This window comes from Alligator sinensis, unplaced genomic scaffold (assembly GCF_000455745.1).
Source record: "Alligator sinensis unplaced genomic scaffold, ASM45574v1 scaffold514_1, whole genome shotgun sequence".
Classification (NCBI taxonomy): domain Eukaryota; kingdom Metazoa; phylum Chordata; order Crocodylia; family Alligatoridae; genus Alligator; species Alligator sinensis.
The window spans coordinates 1,285,513-1,298,080 of NW_005842385.1; the positions used below are offsets into that span (position 1 = coordinate 1,285,513).

At 39.2% G+C, this 12,568-nt stretch overlaps 1 protein-coding gene across 8 annotated transcripts in view; it reads left to right on the plus strand.

Moving 5' to 3' along the window:
- Window positions 1–12,568, plus strand: part of RELCH (RAB11 binding and LisH domain, coiled-coil and HEAT repeat containing) — a 132,223-nt gene that overhangs the window by 43,664 nt on the left and 75,991 nt on the right. For all 8 annotated transcript variants that reach the window (XR_003095432.1, XR_003095433.1, XM_025211010.1 and 5 more), the window contains exons 6-8: window positions 3,053–3,253; window positions 3,339–3,430; window positions 4,489–4,785. Coding sequence is in view for 6 of the 8 variants with exons in the window: in XM_025211010.1 (XP_025066795.1) it covers window positions 3,053–3,253; window positions 3,339–3,430; window positions 4,489–4,785 (590 nt within the window). In the remaining 2 variants the exon portion in view is untranslated. The remainder of the gene's footprint in view (window positions 1–3,052; window positions 3,254–3,338; window positions 3,431–4,488; window positions 4,786–12,568) is intronic.

The following is a 12,568-nucleotide window of genomic DNA, read 5'->3' on the forward strand; positions in this document are numbered from 1 at the left end:
ACTTTTAACGCATGCTTGGACTCTGCTTCTCACTTGTAGCTAGAAGTAATATAATTTTTGCAGATCAGGTTATGCCTTGAGAGTTTTTTCTGATGCCAAGTTCTAATAAATTACACTAGAGTACAGTTCTTTGCTCATGAAGGAAGACCATCAAGCTTGTGTCCTGTATAGCAATATTGGCTTTATAGGGGTATCTGGAATCAAAAGTTTTTAACATAAGCCAGGGTGGTCCAATTTATGGGCAGCCAGGAGACCCACATGGTGCAGGCTGCAGACCTGGGGCCACTGGCAACAGGGTTAGCCCTGACCCTCCCCTCTCTCAATGCCTCAAGCAACCCAGCAACCCTCCCATCTCCAGTCACACAGGTATCCTAGCCCCACCCCTGCCACACACACAGCACAGGCAGCCCAGCCCCTTCCTACGCTCTCCCACCCCCAGGAGGTGGTGCAAGAAGCAGAAACCAGATCAGGGATGGGGAGCCTGGAAAACCTGGATGCTGAAGGATCTGCCAGGCAGGAGCACTTTAACCCCTTACAAGGTACATAGGGGCTGCCAGTTGGACAGCCCAGACAAATATGCGGATGTTGAATACACTCCCAGAGTTCCAATGAGTAGGAACTTATTTTATTTATTCACTTTTCAAAGAAGTACTGTAACACTTTTCCACAGTTTCTGCCATGTTCTTATGTCTTGGCCTGTTTCCATTTAGTAAATTTACCCCTAAAGTCATAACAATGCTCTGTTTACCTTCTAATTAATGGGTGAGCAAAATAATAGCAATGATACATAGAATTCATTTTTGTTCGTAAGTGGAACACTGCAGGAAAAGTTAGATTACTTAGTCCATGGACATAAGTTACATTTGTATAGCACTAAGTGCCTCCCCGCTTTAGACCACCACAAAAATGTAAGGCCTCAGGAAGATACAGAGGTGCAGAGCTCCCTGACTGCAATGCTACAAAGTTGTCACAAAGATATTCAGCAACATGCTGTCCAGCCCAGCCAGTGATACTGTACTGCTCTGCTTACTGGCAGCTCACTGACAGTCTGCCCATCCACTCCACCCAACATATAGCACAACTGCAGCTCCCCTAGCACTCATGCACACACACTGGCCATGTCCAGACAAGCATGGATGTTTGGTTCCCTGGGGACAGGTAGCAGTGGCACACCTGCTGCTGCTGCTGCTACTTGTTCCTGGGGAATATGTGTGCTCTGGTGTGCAGGAGGTTACCCTGGGTGACATAGGGGAGGCTAGGGCCAGCAACTGTGCTGGACTCAGCAGCTTTACTTGGGGGCCGGGGAAGCTGCAACTACAGCACTTCTGTATCTGGGAGCCTAGCCAGCAGCTGGACTGTTGCTCCGACTGGCCAGGCTCTGGTTTAGGGTGGTGCATGCTGCTGCCTTGTATGCTGCCCCGCTGTTTGTTCATGGCCTTAATAGTACAGATTAAAATAGGGAACATTTTTATGCAATATGCCAAAAATAGTCCCAGATTATTTGCTAGTCCCAGATTATTTGCTAGTCTTACCACTGCACACAAACGGGGAATCTCTCTCCAGACACTAAAAAAGTGAAATCTCATATTACTACCGTTGGGAGAAAAAAAGATCTGAAGTGGAAAAGAATTGCACAGAATTATTAATATTTAATTTTTTTTTAAGGTAAATTTGTTGCTTTTAGTGATGATACTTCTACAGTTGTGTGTGTGTCTGCACGCATCCATGATGCATGCTTACCAGAGAGAGGGAGTAAAATAAGTGCATGAAATCTGTATACAGAGATTCCTAACAAAGTTGTTAGCGGAAATGCAGATATGCAAAATATTCAAGGAAGAAAATGGAGTTTTTGGGGTGATAGGACCATTATTATATCACTTATAACTGAGGCCTCTTACAGCTGTTAATTTAATCCTTGTGATGGGATCAAAGAAACTTGATCCCATCTCATGTCTGTCGGTATCCCTGACTCACAACTCACTTGCACCTGACTGCACACACGATGCACTTCAATCTGTTGTTTGGCTGTACAGCCTGGATTTAAATGTCCCCATGCTGGGGAGGGGAGCCCATCAGCTCCCCACCAAAAGGATGTTTTAAAGGCCACCTTGTGCAGCCCAGTGCTGGGCTGCATGCCGCATGTTCAAATTAAAGTGAAATACAAATCAACCACAGCACCTTTATGGAAAATCTTTATGGCTAATTTGCTATTTTATCATGCCATAAATTGGCTGAATGTATGCCGTGTTACAATCGATTATATAATTGATATGTTAATCACACAATAAGTGTACATGTGCCAGGGCCCCACAGTTTCAAAATGTACACTGACTGTTTATGTGCCCAGTTGTTCGTGTGTGCATGCATGCAGATAACAAGCTTGGGAGGTGATCATCAGTGTGCACGTAGAGCAGAGGTTGCTGTTCTGACCGTAACAAGTAACACAAGGCAGCCTCTGTGTATGGCATTTGACAAATTGGGGAGGGGACAGGCAGCATGGTGGCACATAGGGCAGGAAGCAAAAAGCTGAACGACAAGATAAGGTAAGGGAAAGGAATCAGAGTGGCATTCCGGGAGGTTGCAGGCCTAACTTGTGGCATGCCTGCCAAAAGGTTAACCCCCAGTGTCTTGTCTTTTCTTTCTGAAAAGTTAGGTCTGCATTTGTGAGCAAGAGAGGAATAAAACTTTTTTTAAAACTTGAGCTGAAAAAACCCTGCCTGTTTTCTGCTGAAAATTTTCCCCACAATTTACTAAATGTATAAGACTTTAAAAAACGAGTACAAACTTCTACCATTTTGGAATGCTTTCTCTTTTTATGCACAACCTAGAAATGTCTTTCAATTGAAATGCTCTGTCCCAAAATAGTTTTGGCTGTCTTTTTTTCTTTTTTGTTTGATTTGGGCACAAGCTGCATACCTATTATTTCCATGGTTACCTTGACATTTTGACATAAATGTCTTTGCATGTAATCAAGCAAGGAAAAAGCAGAAGATGTGCTAGAAAAAGAAAAGAAATGTGCTAGACTTCTGACATTATTTTTACCCTTTTCAAGGATTTTGAACTGTGGGATGATGTAGGATTGAACATTCCAAAACCTCCAGACTTGTTACAGCTATATCGTGACTTTGGAAACCATCAAGTAACAGCAAAAAATGTTGTCGATGTAGCAGTTGGTGTAGAAGAGGATGAATTGGAAGTCACCACACCTGTTCTGGGGAACATTCCTGTGTTTGATACAACCCAATCAATAGAAGTAAGAGACTGCACTTAAGTTTTTGCAGGTTTTTGTTTTGTCTTAATTTCATTGTCCTAAATTATTTTCCTTGTCTTGCATCTAGCAATGCTTAGCTGTACAGAAATTAGAGGATCAAATCAGTGCATTAAACAGTGAGAAGTGGTCTTTGATGGAACAAATTCGAAGACTTGAGAGGTATGTATTACTATATTAACTTGTTTAAATGTTCATGTACGTTGCAAGAACCCTGTCCTGCAGCACTTTATAAAAAGCATATACAGTACCTATAAAACCACTGGAGATTCTTTAGAGAATTGATAGAAAGCTTACCTTTACTATATGGAATTGGATTAAGAGAAGATGTCAAATTGAGGCAATTCCTGGTATGTAATTTTAAACTGACCTATTTAATTTAGCAACTACAGAAAATTAAAAAGGATATTCTCAAAATAATAAACTTTTAAATAAGTTGATTGTCCAATTTATGTAGTAAAAATAGAAAGAATTAAAAGAAAACTCTGTCGTTTCCTGTTAATTTAGCTTGTATTTACATTCCTCTCAGTTTAGAAATGATGAAAATCTTCACCCAATTGCCATTTCCTGTTTTATTTCTATCATTGCTCCCCCCCCACCTTCCCAATACCTCAGTTGTACTGTTTGATTTGCAAATGTTGCAGGAAGGGTGTTTAATTTTAACAGCTGTCTATGTGCACGTGCATGTGTGTGTGTGCATATACATTTCTTCTAGCAGTTTTAAAAGCTAGTTTTTATAAAATTCCATTTTTTGTACCCATTTTCAAAGTCTTCCTCTAAATTACAAACTGCATCTTTGGAAAGAGCAGCAATACCTGCAATAATTTCATAGTTATGAAATTGTCTTCTCAATCACTTTCAAAGTGTATAGATACTATTTTATATTGGGTGAAAACCATAAATGATTTATAGCTTTAAGCATCTTAAATTTTATACTTCAGTCCCTGTGCCTGTTGAATCCCTGGGGCTAAGCCACAGCACAGAAAGCTGAGTCTTCTTTTAAGCACAGCTATACAGGTAGATTGCTGTGAAAGAGTAAGGATTGTATCAAACTAGAGTTTTCAGATGATGACATAAGGTAACATTGCTGAAATTGCCGGACATATTGAAGATAAGAAAAGAATAAAACCAAGCCTACTATATTTTTCATCTCTGACATTTGTGATCTGTTCCTGAAAAAGCTGCAGATAATATAATGGAATGTTTTGGGTTTTTTTCAGTGAAATAGACTTTTTCAAGAGAGACTTTGCTGTTCCAGTGGTTTATGATGTTGTTCAGCCCTCATTAGACCAAGTGCCTCTCACAGTACTAGAGGACAATGGACAGTACTTAGATATCAAGAGTTCAGAAAATGATGACAAGCTTGGAAAAACTGAAGAATTAAGCCTTTCTGTATCAACTGAAGAAGAGTCAAGGACTTCTAAAGATGATGCACTAAACTCCCTCCCCAGTAAAGAGAAAATGCCCTCTTGCAGTCCATCAAGTAAAGCTGCAATACATTTTGATAAACCTAATAGGTAAGTAATCAGAGTTGTAAGCAAATACTTCAACTCTGTTCCTTGCACAGTGGGGAGGGAGACTCATTTCTAGTGACACAGTGTAATGGGTTCTTTAATTGTATTTTTTTTTTTATTCTAATTTTTTAATTTTTAAGTTCCTTCAAGTATAATAGCAACTTTGGAGATATTTTACAGCTTAAGTTTTAGGGGTTATATAATTATCTTTCTTTTGCTTTTAACATCAGACACTAAGAATATTTTCTTTCTTTCTGTCCACTTCTAAATTCTGGTTTGTTTTTTTTCTGACCCTTACAGGTAGAAAACAACAATAACAAAGTAGTGAATAGGGATATTTCAATAGCAAGGGATATTTCAATTCTTATTTCAGTTTATAAAATCTGATTTTTTTTTTTTTTAATTTTTTTTTTTGTCTTCAATGGAGATGCTGAGATGTTAGATATTTCTATTTAAGAGTGGAGACACAAATGTGAACCACTTCGGTTAAAGATACTGTACCTTAAACATGATAAATCTTTAGTAACTCCCAGCTGTTGGAGTTCAGATTTTGGGCATGTGTTCATTAGTAAGCCAAAGCATTATCCTAGGTGGGATTAAATACAGCTGTGTAGTTAGACATGGTGTTTGTGTGTGCTACTATTATCAGCAGGTAATGGGTAAATTGTGGTTTTAGGAAGTGACTATCTAATAGGATGTTAAACAACTTGTCTCTACACTTGTTGTGCTGCCATGCATTTAACTTGTCTTCAGTGAGAAAAAGTCCCTGATGGCTCTTTATCCTTGCCTTAAGATTCTTCATGTCATGAATGTCTCTGTTAAGCAAGGTAGACAAGGTTCAATGTCCTTAGACCAACATGGCTACAACCTACACCTCTGTTAAGCAAGTTGTTTTGGGTTTCTTGAAGTAAGTTATTTTTTGTGCCTCTTCTCAACTAGTTTGTCCCACAGCTGATCTAATCAGGGATTTTTCTTTTTAAAAATGTCCTTGAGTAGGGGGTTGAACTAGATGACCTCCTGAGGTCCCTTCCAATCCTAATTTTCTATGATTCTGATTAATGTATTTAATCACCTACATATAGATTCTTTTAAACGTTGTACTGGGATGAAGTATGTTGCAAAGAAAAAATGATTTGCTGTGTAGGTTTGAAAAAAGTCATAGTAAGAATGTACTCAACTTCTGAACTTACTGATTTTATACAAAGATATCAGTGACCAGATTGCCTTATGTTTGTTCTCTCTATGGACAGGTATTTGGTCTATTTTGGTTTTCCAGTAGTAACCAATTCCAGTGCAAAAAACAATTCCAGCTTTTCTAGTAGTAACCAATAAGAAATATCCTATTCTGAAATCAGTTTCTATCTGAAGAGGCTATTAACAGGTGCATTGAATATTCAAAATTTAGTTACTTTCTGGTTTTCATGGAAGAACAGCTGAAAATGAGTGAAGGAGTTTTGAAAAAATGGAAGCTAATTTTTGGAAAAGACAAAAATTAACAATGTGGACAGCTCTAGACACTGTTCATCTCTCAATTTGGCAAAAATAAAACCAAAACAGGAGGAATCTGTTTGGTTTGGGGTTTTTTTTAAGTGAAGCTTACACAGGTGTTCCTCTGTTTGGATCCTGGGAAACAAGCCTATTTTATTCCTAAAGTTTGTTTATTTATAAAATTGTTATTCTATATTTTGACTAACTCTGGAGTCCTAGATATTCAATTAATAATGCATTTTTCTTCAAAATGTAAGCTTATACTAAATTGTATACTAGACATTACTAGTGAAAATAACAAAGGAAGCTAAAGCTAATGTGAGTATATAAAGAGGGACTGAGATGAGCTGTAGTCTTTACTTAGGCCCCAGTTCTTTAATGAGTGCTAGTGAGGCAATGCCTTAAATGAATATTTAGTCAAATCCAAAGCTTTTTTCCCCTTCAACATGGGGCAGGTATGGGGATGACCCTTAGCTTAGGTAATTCAAGTAAAAATGTGCTCCATGCTCCCTGCCCCCAGTCGGAGTGGGACCTCACCAGAGCCAGAACTGCAATGGGAAGGTAACTGGAAGGGTCTTGCAAACAGGTAACAGTGGGGACACAGGCAAATGAGGATAGCAGGTAAAGTGGTATGGGAGGGAACAGGTGTCAAGGGGAGGGCAGGCATGAGGCATGTGGGCAGTGGGGGGGGGGGCAGGCAGTGGGGGGGTGCAGCAAGGAGCAGGAGTTGGGCCACTTGGCTCACCTGCACCTGCTGCTAGTGCTTGCCCCACTATAGCAGTGGGGGAGATGAATTTAAGACAATCCTTCAATAATTAGATTCTGTTCATGGCAAAGTATAACTAATTTATAGTTTTTCCATGTTTAGAATCTAACTGTGGAGGGGTCCTCTTAAATTCAGAGTCATCTTAGATTTGGGTGAATGCTGTACATGTAACCCTGTTGGACAGAGTAGAGCCCTGAAGTTAAATTTGTTGCTGAAACAGGGCCTACGTTGTACTTTGATTTTATACCTGACAGTAATTTACAGTCAGAGGTAACACTTAACTTTTCATGACAGAAGCAGAATGTCTGGTCTAATTTAAAATTGGCTATTTGCTTTTTGCCTGCTCACCAGTCAGATTTTTCAGTGTTTTTAAAAAAAATCTGATGATAGTAAATGGCAGACATTTTTAAATACCAAGTTTTAGTCAGTTAGAAACTAACACCGAAAGTTCAAATGCTGATTTTCCAGAAGTTGAAGATAAATGGTAAACATGTTTATTTCAAATCCTACCATAGCTTAGTGGCTAAAGGGGAAAGCTCATTGCTTTCTGTTAATTCAGTATTAGTGTTTACACGAAACTAACTAATGAGTGCCTTTGTTCTGTGATGGATTTCATCGAACTGTGGTGACTTCTGGCTACTGGATCGATTTAACAGTCTGAATACTATGTACTAGCATAAGGTATTGGATATAAGGAATGATCCTACTGATTGCTCCTCCACTGCCAGTGTGTGGAAAAGCTCACACCCCTGCTGGTGGGAAGAAAAAGCAATTTTTTTCCATCATTAGGCAGGGTAGAGATGTGTCTTGGAGGCTTACTAAATTACAGATGCATAAGCTTTCATGAACAAGAGCTATTATTAGGTGCTATCTTTCAAACATTTGGAGAAAGCTCAGCTATGCAAACATAAAATCAGTTAACTGCTGAACATATAATGCTTAAGTATCTTTATGCTGAATTGACAGTTAAGTGTAGTAAGAAACCTGAGGTGTAGTAAGACTCAAGAGAAAAGTAATAGGAGCATGTCTGAGACTTTATAGCTTAATACTTCCAGATTTTTACGATTGTGTTAGGAGTTTTAACTTATCTTGCAGTATCATTTGAATAAAACATTGTCACGTTACATGCTGAAATGCTATATGACCTCTTAGATATTTTTTCACTGACTGAAGGAATTGAGTTGAAGATGCAACCCATTTTCATGCCATATTAAAAACACAGAGAAAATTCAGTATTAAAAGGAATGACCCTAAATACTATAACTACGAAGGGGATGCTTGGCACATCTTGCCCAGATGGGAGATTTTCAGAGAATGAAAGCCAGTGGGCTGACTTTGTATGACTACAGTCAGCAAGGAGGGGAATAGGGGAGAGGAAGAGAAATCATCAGACCTTGGACTTAGAGAGTAATTGGGAAAAATACTTTGTGTGACAGTTAAAAATAAAACAAACTGAAAATTAGTGTTGGATGCATTAAATTTAAATAATGATGCACTTTGTGTTCAATAGTCTGAATTAATTCTCCAAGATGTGATGCTTTCTGTATGATCCAGTTACTTTTGTCCTTGTAAGCAAACTGGCTTGTATGTGCTAGTGCATATATTTTTGAGATGTGATAGTTTTTCTTTTTGATGTGACAGTCTTTTGTTCTGTTCATCTCTCTGTACATGAAGACAAAGCTAATTGTCTCATTATATCTTTCAAGGAAGCTACTGGATTTGATAAGATTTTAGAATCTAAATATAGTCCAACTGTAATAACTGTTTGCCTGGAGCTTATTTTCATACTGCTATTTTAATTTAAGCAATGGGGAAATAGAACAGCACATAGTTACACTTAGTGACTTCTCAAATTCTATGAAATAGGGATATACTTTTGGCTTTAATTTTAAAAGCGTTTCAAGAGGATATGAGATTTAATATATTATAAAATGTCTAAAATGACCACTATATAAGGATCCAGTTTCATATACTTGATTCTATTGGTAGGAAATATTCTTTCAAAACTTAATGAACCTGAAAAAAAAATGTATTTACAGACTGCAATCAACTAGGCCTTAAAATCTAAAATCTCTTTTGATACTAATATAGTTTTACTTGCACAGAATAAAGACAAGCAAATAGTTAAACCAGGAGCTGCTCATAATCATAAATAACTGGGTTTTTTTAAACAAGTGTATTTAATTTGAATAAATGTAGCCATCCTACATAAAATGATGACCTCTGTATGACTGATTTAAAATGTATTAATATTTATCTCAACTACATCATAAACTCTGTGATGCTGTAATATAAAGGTTGTTATCAGTTTTTATGTAATTAAACATTCACATATAAAAAGCTATTTGTGGAAGACTGTTTCTCTAGCAGGCAGAATAACTTTTAGTTAACAGCCTCTTCTATAGAAAAATTATTAAATTCAAAATTCAGTGTAACATTCTTTAGCAAAACCTTGTAGAAGCAGCCCCTCATCAAATGATATTAACAGCCTGTTTTTAAAGTCATTATAACCATTCATTCATTATACTTGGTTATTTCCATGGTACCAGAGACTGTAGATAATACTGGAGTAGTTCTGAGTTTTTTAAATGACACGTGCCTTAGTGGAATTTCAGGACTGTCACAGAGTGGTTGTGCTATATCTGTAACTTTTCCAGGAACATTTCAAATCTCTTGGATTTCAGGAAACTAAATTATTCACCTTCCTTAGCCAGAAGCGTCAAAGATGATTTATCAATGGGATCACTTCATATTTAACAAACTTCACCTTTTGGATTAGCAATTTTCTCAGACTTACCTGTCTTTATAAAGAACATTGTTGTCCTAGTGGGTGGTATTGGTGATATTCTGAACTTCCTGTGACTGGAGCAACAGGTCAGGTCTTAGCATTTTGTTTTGGGGGGGGTTTGGGTAGCATAGATTAGCCCCAAATTAAAGACACTGTTACCTCAGCATGTAGGGTAAGTGATATTGCATCCATAACTAACTTCATTCATTTCTGCATAGGCCAAAGCAGATCAGGAGTGGGGCAACAGTGTGCCGCCCCACTACTTCGGCTGTGCCACACATGCTGACCAGTTGATCAGAGTAGGGTTGACTGGAGTCTCTGCTTTCACTGGCTCTGGAGCCTGCAGGGGTGAATACTGCTGCTGTTTGCCTGTCCCTGATGAATTCAGCAGCAAGGGAAAGGAGGGGATAAGCAACAACAGGAACAGCACTCACCACCTGGGCTCTGGAGCCTCACAAAATCAGGAGTTCTGGCCCCATCCCGGAGATCTCACATGCAAACCGGCCAAAGTGGGGTGCAACTATGCTGCCTCACCCCCTGTGGATTCACCCCTGGTCATTGGCCACAAACATCATGGAACATCATTCACCCATTCACTTAATGACATTTTCTGAACAAGGGCTCAGCCTGCATTCTCTTCCCACAAGTGGTCCCCTGTAACTTCAGTGGGCCAACTACTCAAAGTGCTACTAGTAATCAGAAAAGCTTATTATAGAAATGTTTTCTATACTACACCAAATGTATAAGGGTGTTTCAGAAACTGACAGCAAAATGACTGCTCACACTGTGTCTGTGACAAAGTGGGAAATTGCACAGCAGCAGCAAACACTAATAGCAACATTGCCAAGCACACCCATTGTTTTGCACTAAACACAGGTCTGATGCACTAGGGAGCAAGTAAATGATGCATGGCTGCATAGCTTTCAGTGTGCACCAAAGAAGAACAGCTTTCTATCACTTGTTTTTTTGTGGGCCAAGGATATGTCACCTGGTGAAATTCACCATAGGCTTGTGGCACAGTATGGCAAAACTTCATCGCTCAATAGAAGATCCATGGGCAGATGGAGAAGTTCAAAATCGGCCACATGTCTGTAGTGGATGAACCCAGGAAGGGATGCCCCAACACAGCCATGATAGAGAAGATGTTGCCAAAGTCAGTGCTGTTGTGTATGTGAACAAGCGAGCAAGCATTCTTGAACTACCGGCGGAAGTGCTAGCAGTATTCATGCCATTTAACAAGATCACCTGAATTACTGCAAAGTGTGCACCCATTGGGTGCCAAAGCAGCTTATTAGATGCACATAATAACATGTGGAACTGTATCCAGCTCCTGCAACATGTACAGGACAAAGGTGAGGGGTTACTCTTGGCATCATCACTGGGGGTGAGACCTGGGTCTACCATTATGATTACAAAAGGCAAAATATTCAGTGAAAATTTACATCATCACCACTGCCAAAAAATTCCAAAGTTGACCATCCTTTGGAAAGACCTTGCTCATCCCATTTTGGGATTGCTTGGGACCACTTTTTGTCCCTAAATGGAGCATTTGGTCATGATCAACAGCAAAACTTACTGCCCCATTCTCCAAAGCTACCTGAAGCCAGCTATTCAGACCAAATAGCATGGAAAGCTAAAGCAAGGTGTTCTTTTCCAGCATGGTAGCGCAAGACCACACAGTGCACAAGTGTCTGTTGAGACTTTGCATGGATTGAGGTTTGAAATCTTACCACATCTGCCCTATAGTCCCAATCTTGTGCCAAGTGATAATTACCTGTTTGAATTGTTGAAAGAGGCTCTTCATGGGCACTGTTGGCAGTGTGGAGCATGGCCCATGGGTAACAGGCCATGTCATGACCTGACCTAAGCTTGATCTATGTAGCAGTGATGTAAATTAAGAATGACTGACCTAAGCTTGATCTATCTAGCAATGACAAAAGTTAAAGCATGCACTGTAGACACTTATAGGGTGCATTCACATAATCCAAGGAAATGGAAAAGGATTGGTATTGATCCAAAGCTATAACAAAATATGGAAAACTCTGTGTAAAGTATTTAATCATAGTTAAACCATGTGACCTTCGGACTTCTCCGAAGTTCAGCAAAAAAGAGGAACCAAGTCAGCGAAAGTCCGTAAGGGAATAGAGAAGCCTGTCCAGTAGACTTGTTTTTCCCTTGAATCCAAGCTACATAAGCACTGTATTTAGTAATACAAATAAGTCTCTGCTGTTGTGAATCCTAATAAAGTTTTTGAGTTGACTGGAATAGTCACACTGGTCATAAGTCTCTCTCTCTCTCTCTCTCTCTCTCTCTCTCAACTCCAGTTAAAATTCAAAGTAACACATGTAGATTTGCCCATGATGTAGCAATGCAACTCTCAGTTTAGGAAAATTGTCACAGAAATAGAAAAAAGCTGCTTTGAGGACAGTTTCAAGAAACTTGTGACTCACTGCAATACCTGTGTTACAAACCAGCACAACTGTGTGGAGAATTCATGTAGCCCAGTAAATGATTGTTGCACGTAAAATTAGTTTTATTTTGCAATTGCCATTAGTTTCTGAAACACCGTCGTAAATACACAAGTTAATTTGTCATGAGGTATCAGTACTCTGTAAGTAGAGATCTACCCAACTTGAGGCAGCAGCCAACCAATTTCACAGGCAGATCATGGGGCCGGCTGCAACTTTCAAGGGCTTATCGTGGTAGGGCTCCCACCACACCTCTGGCTGAGGGGGGTCCCAGTG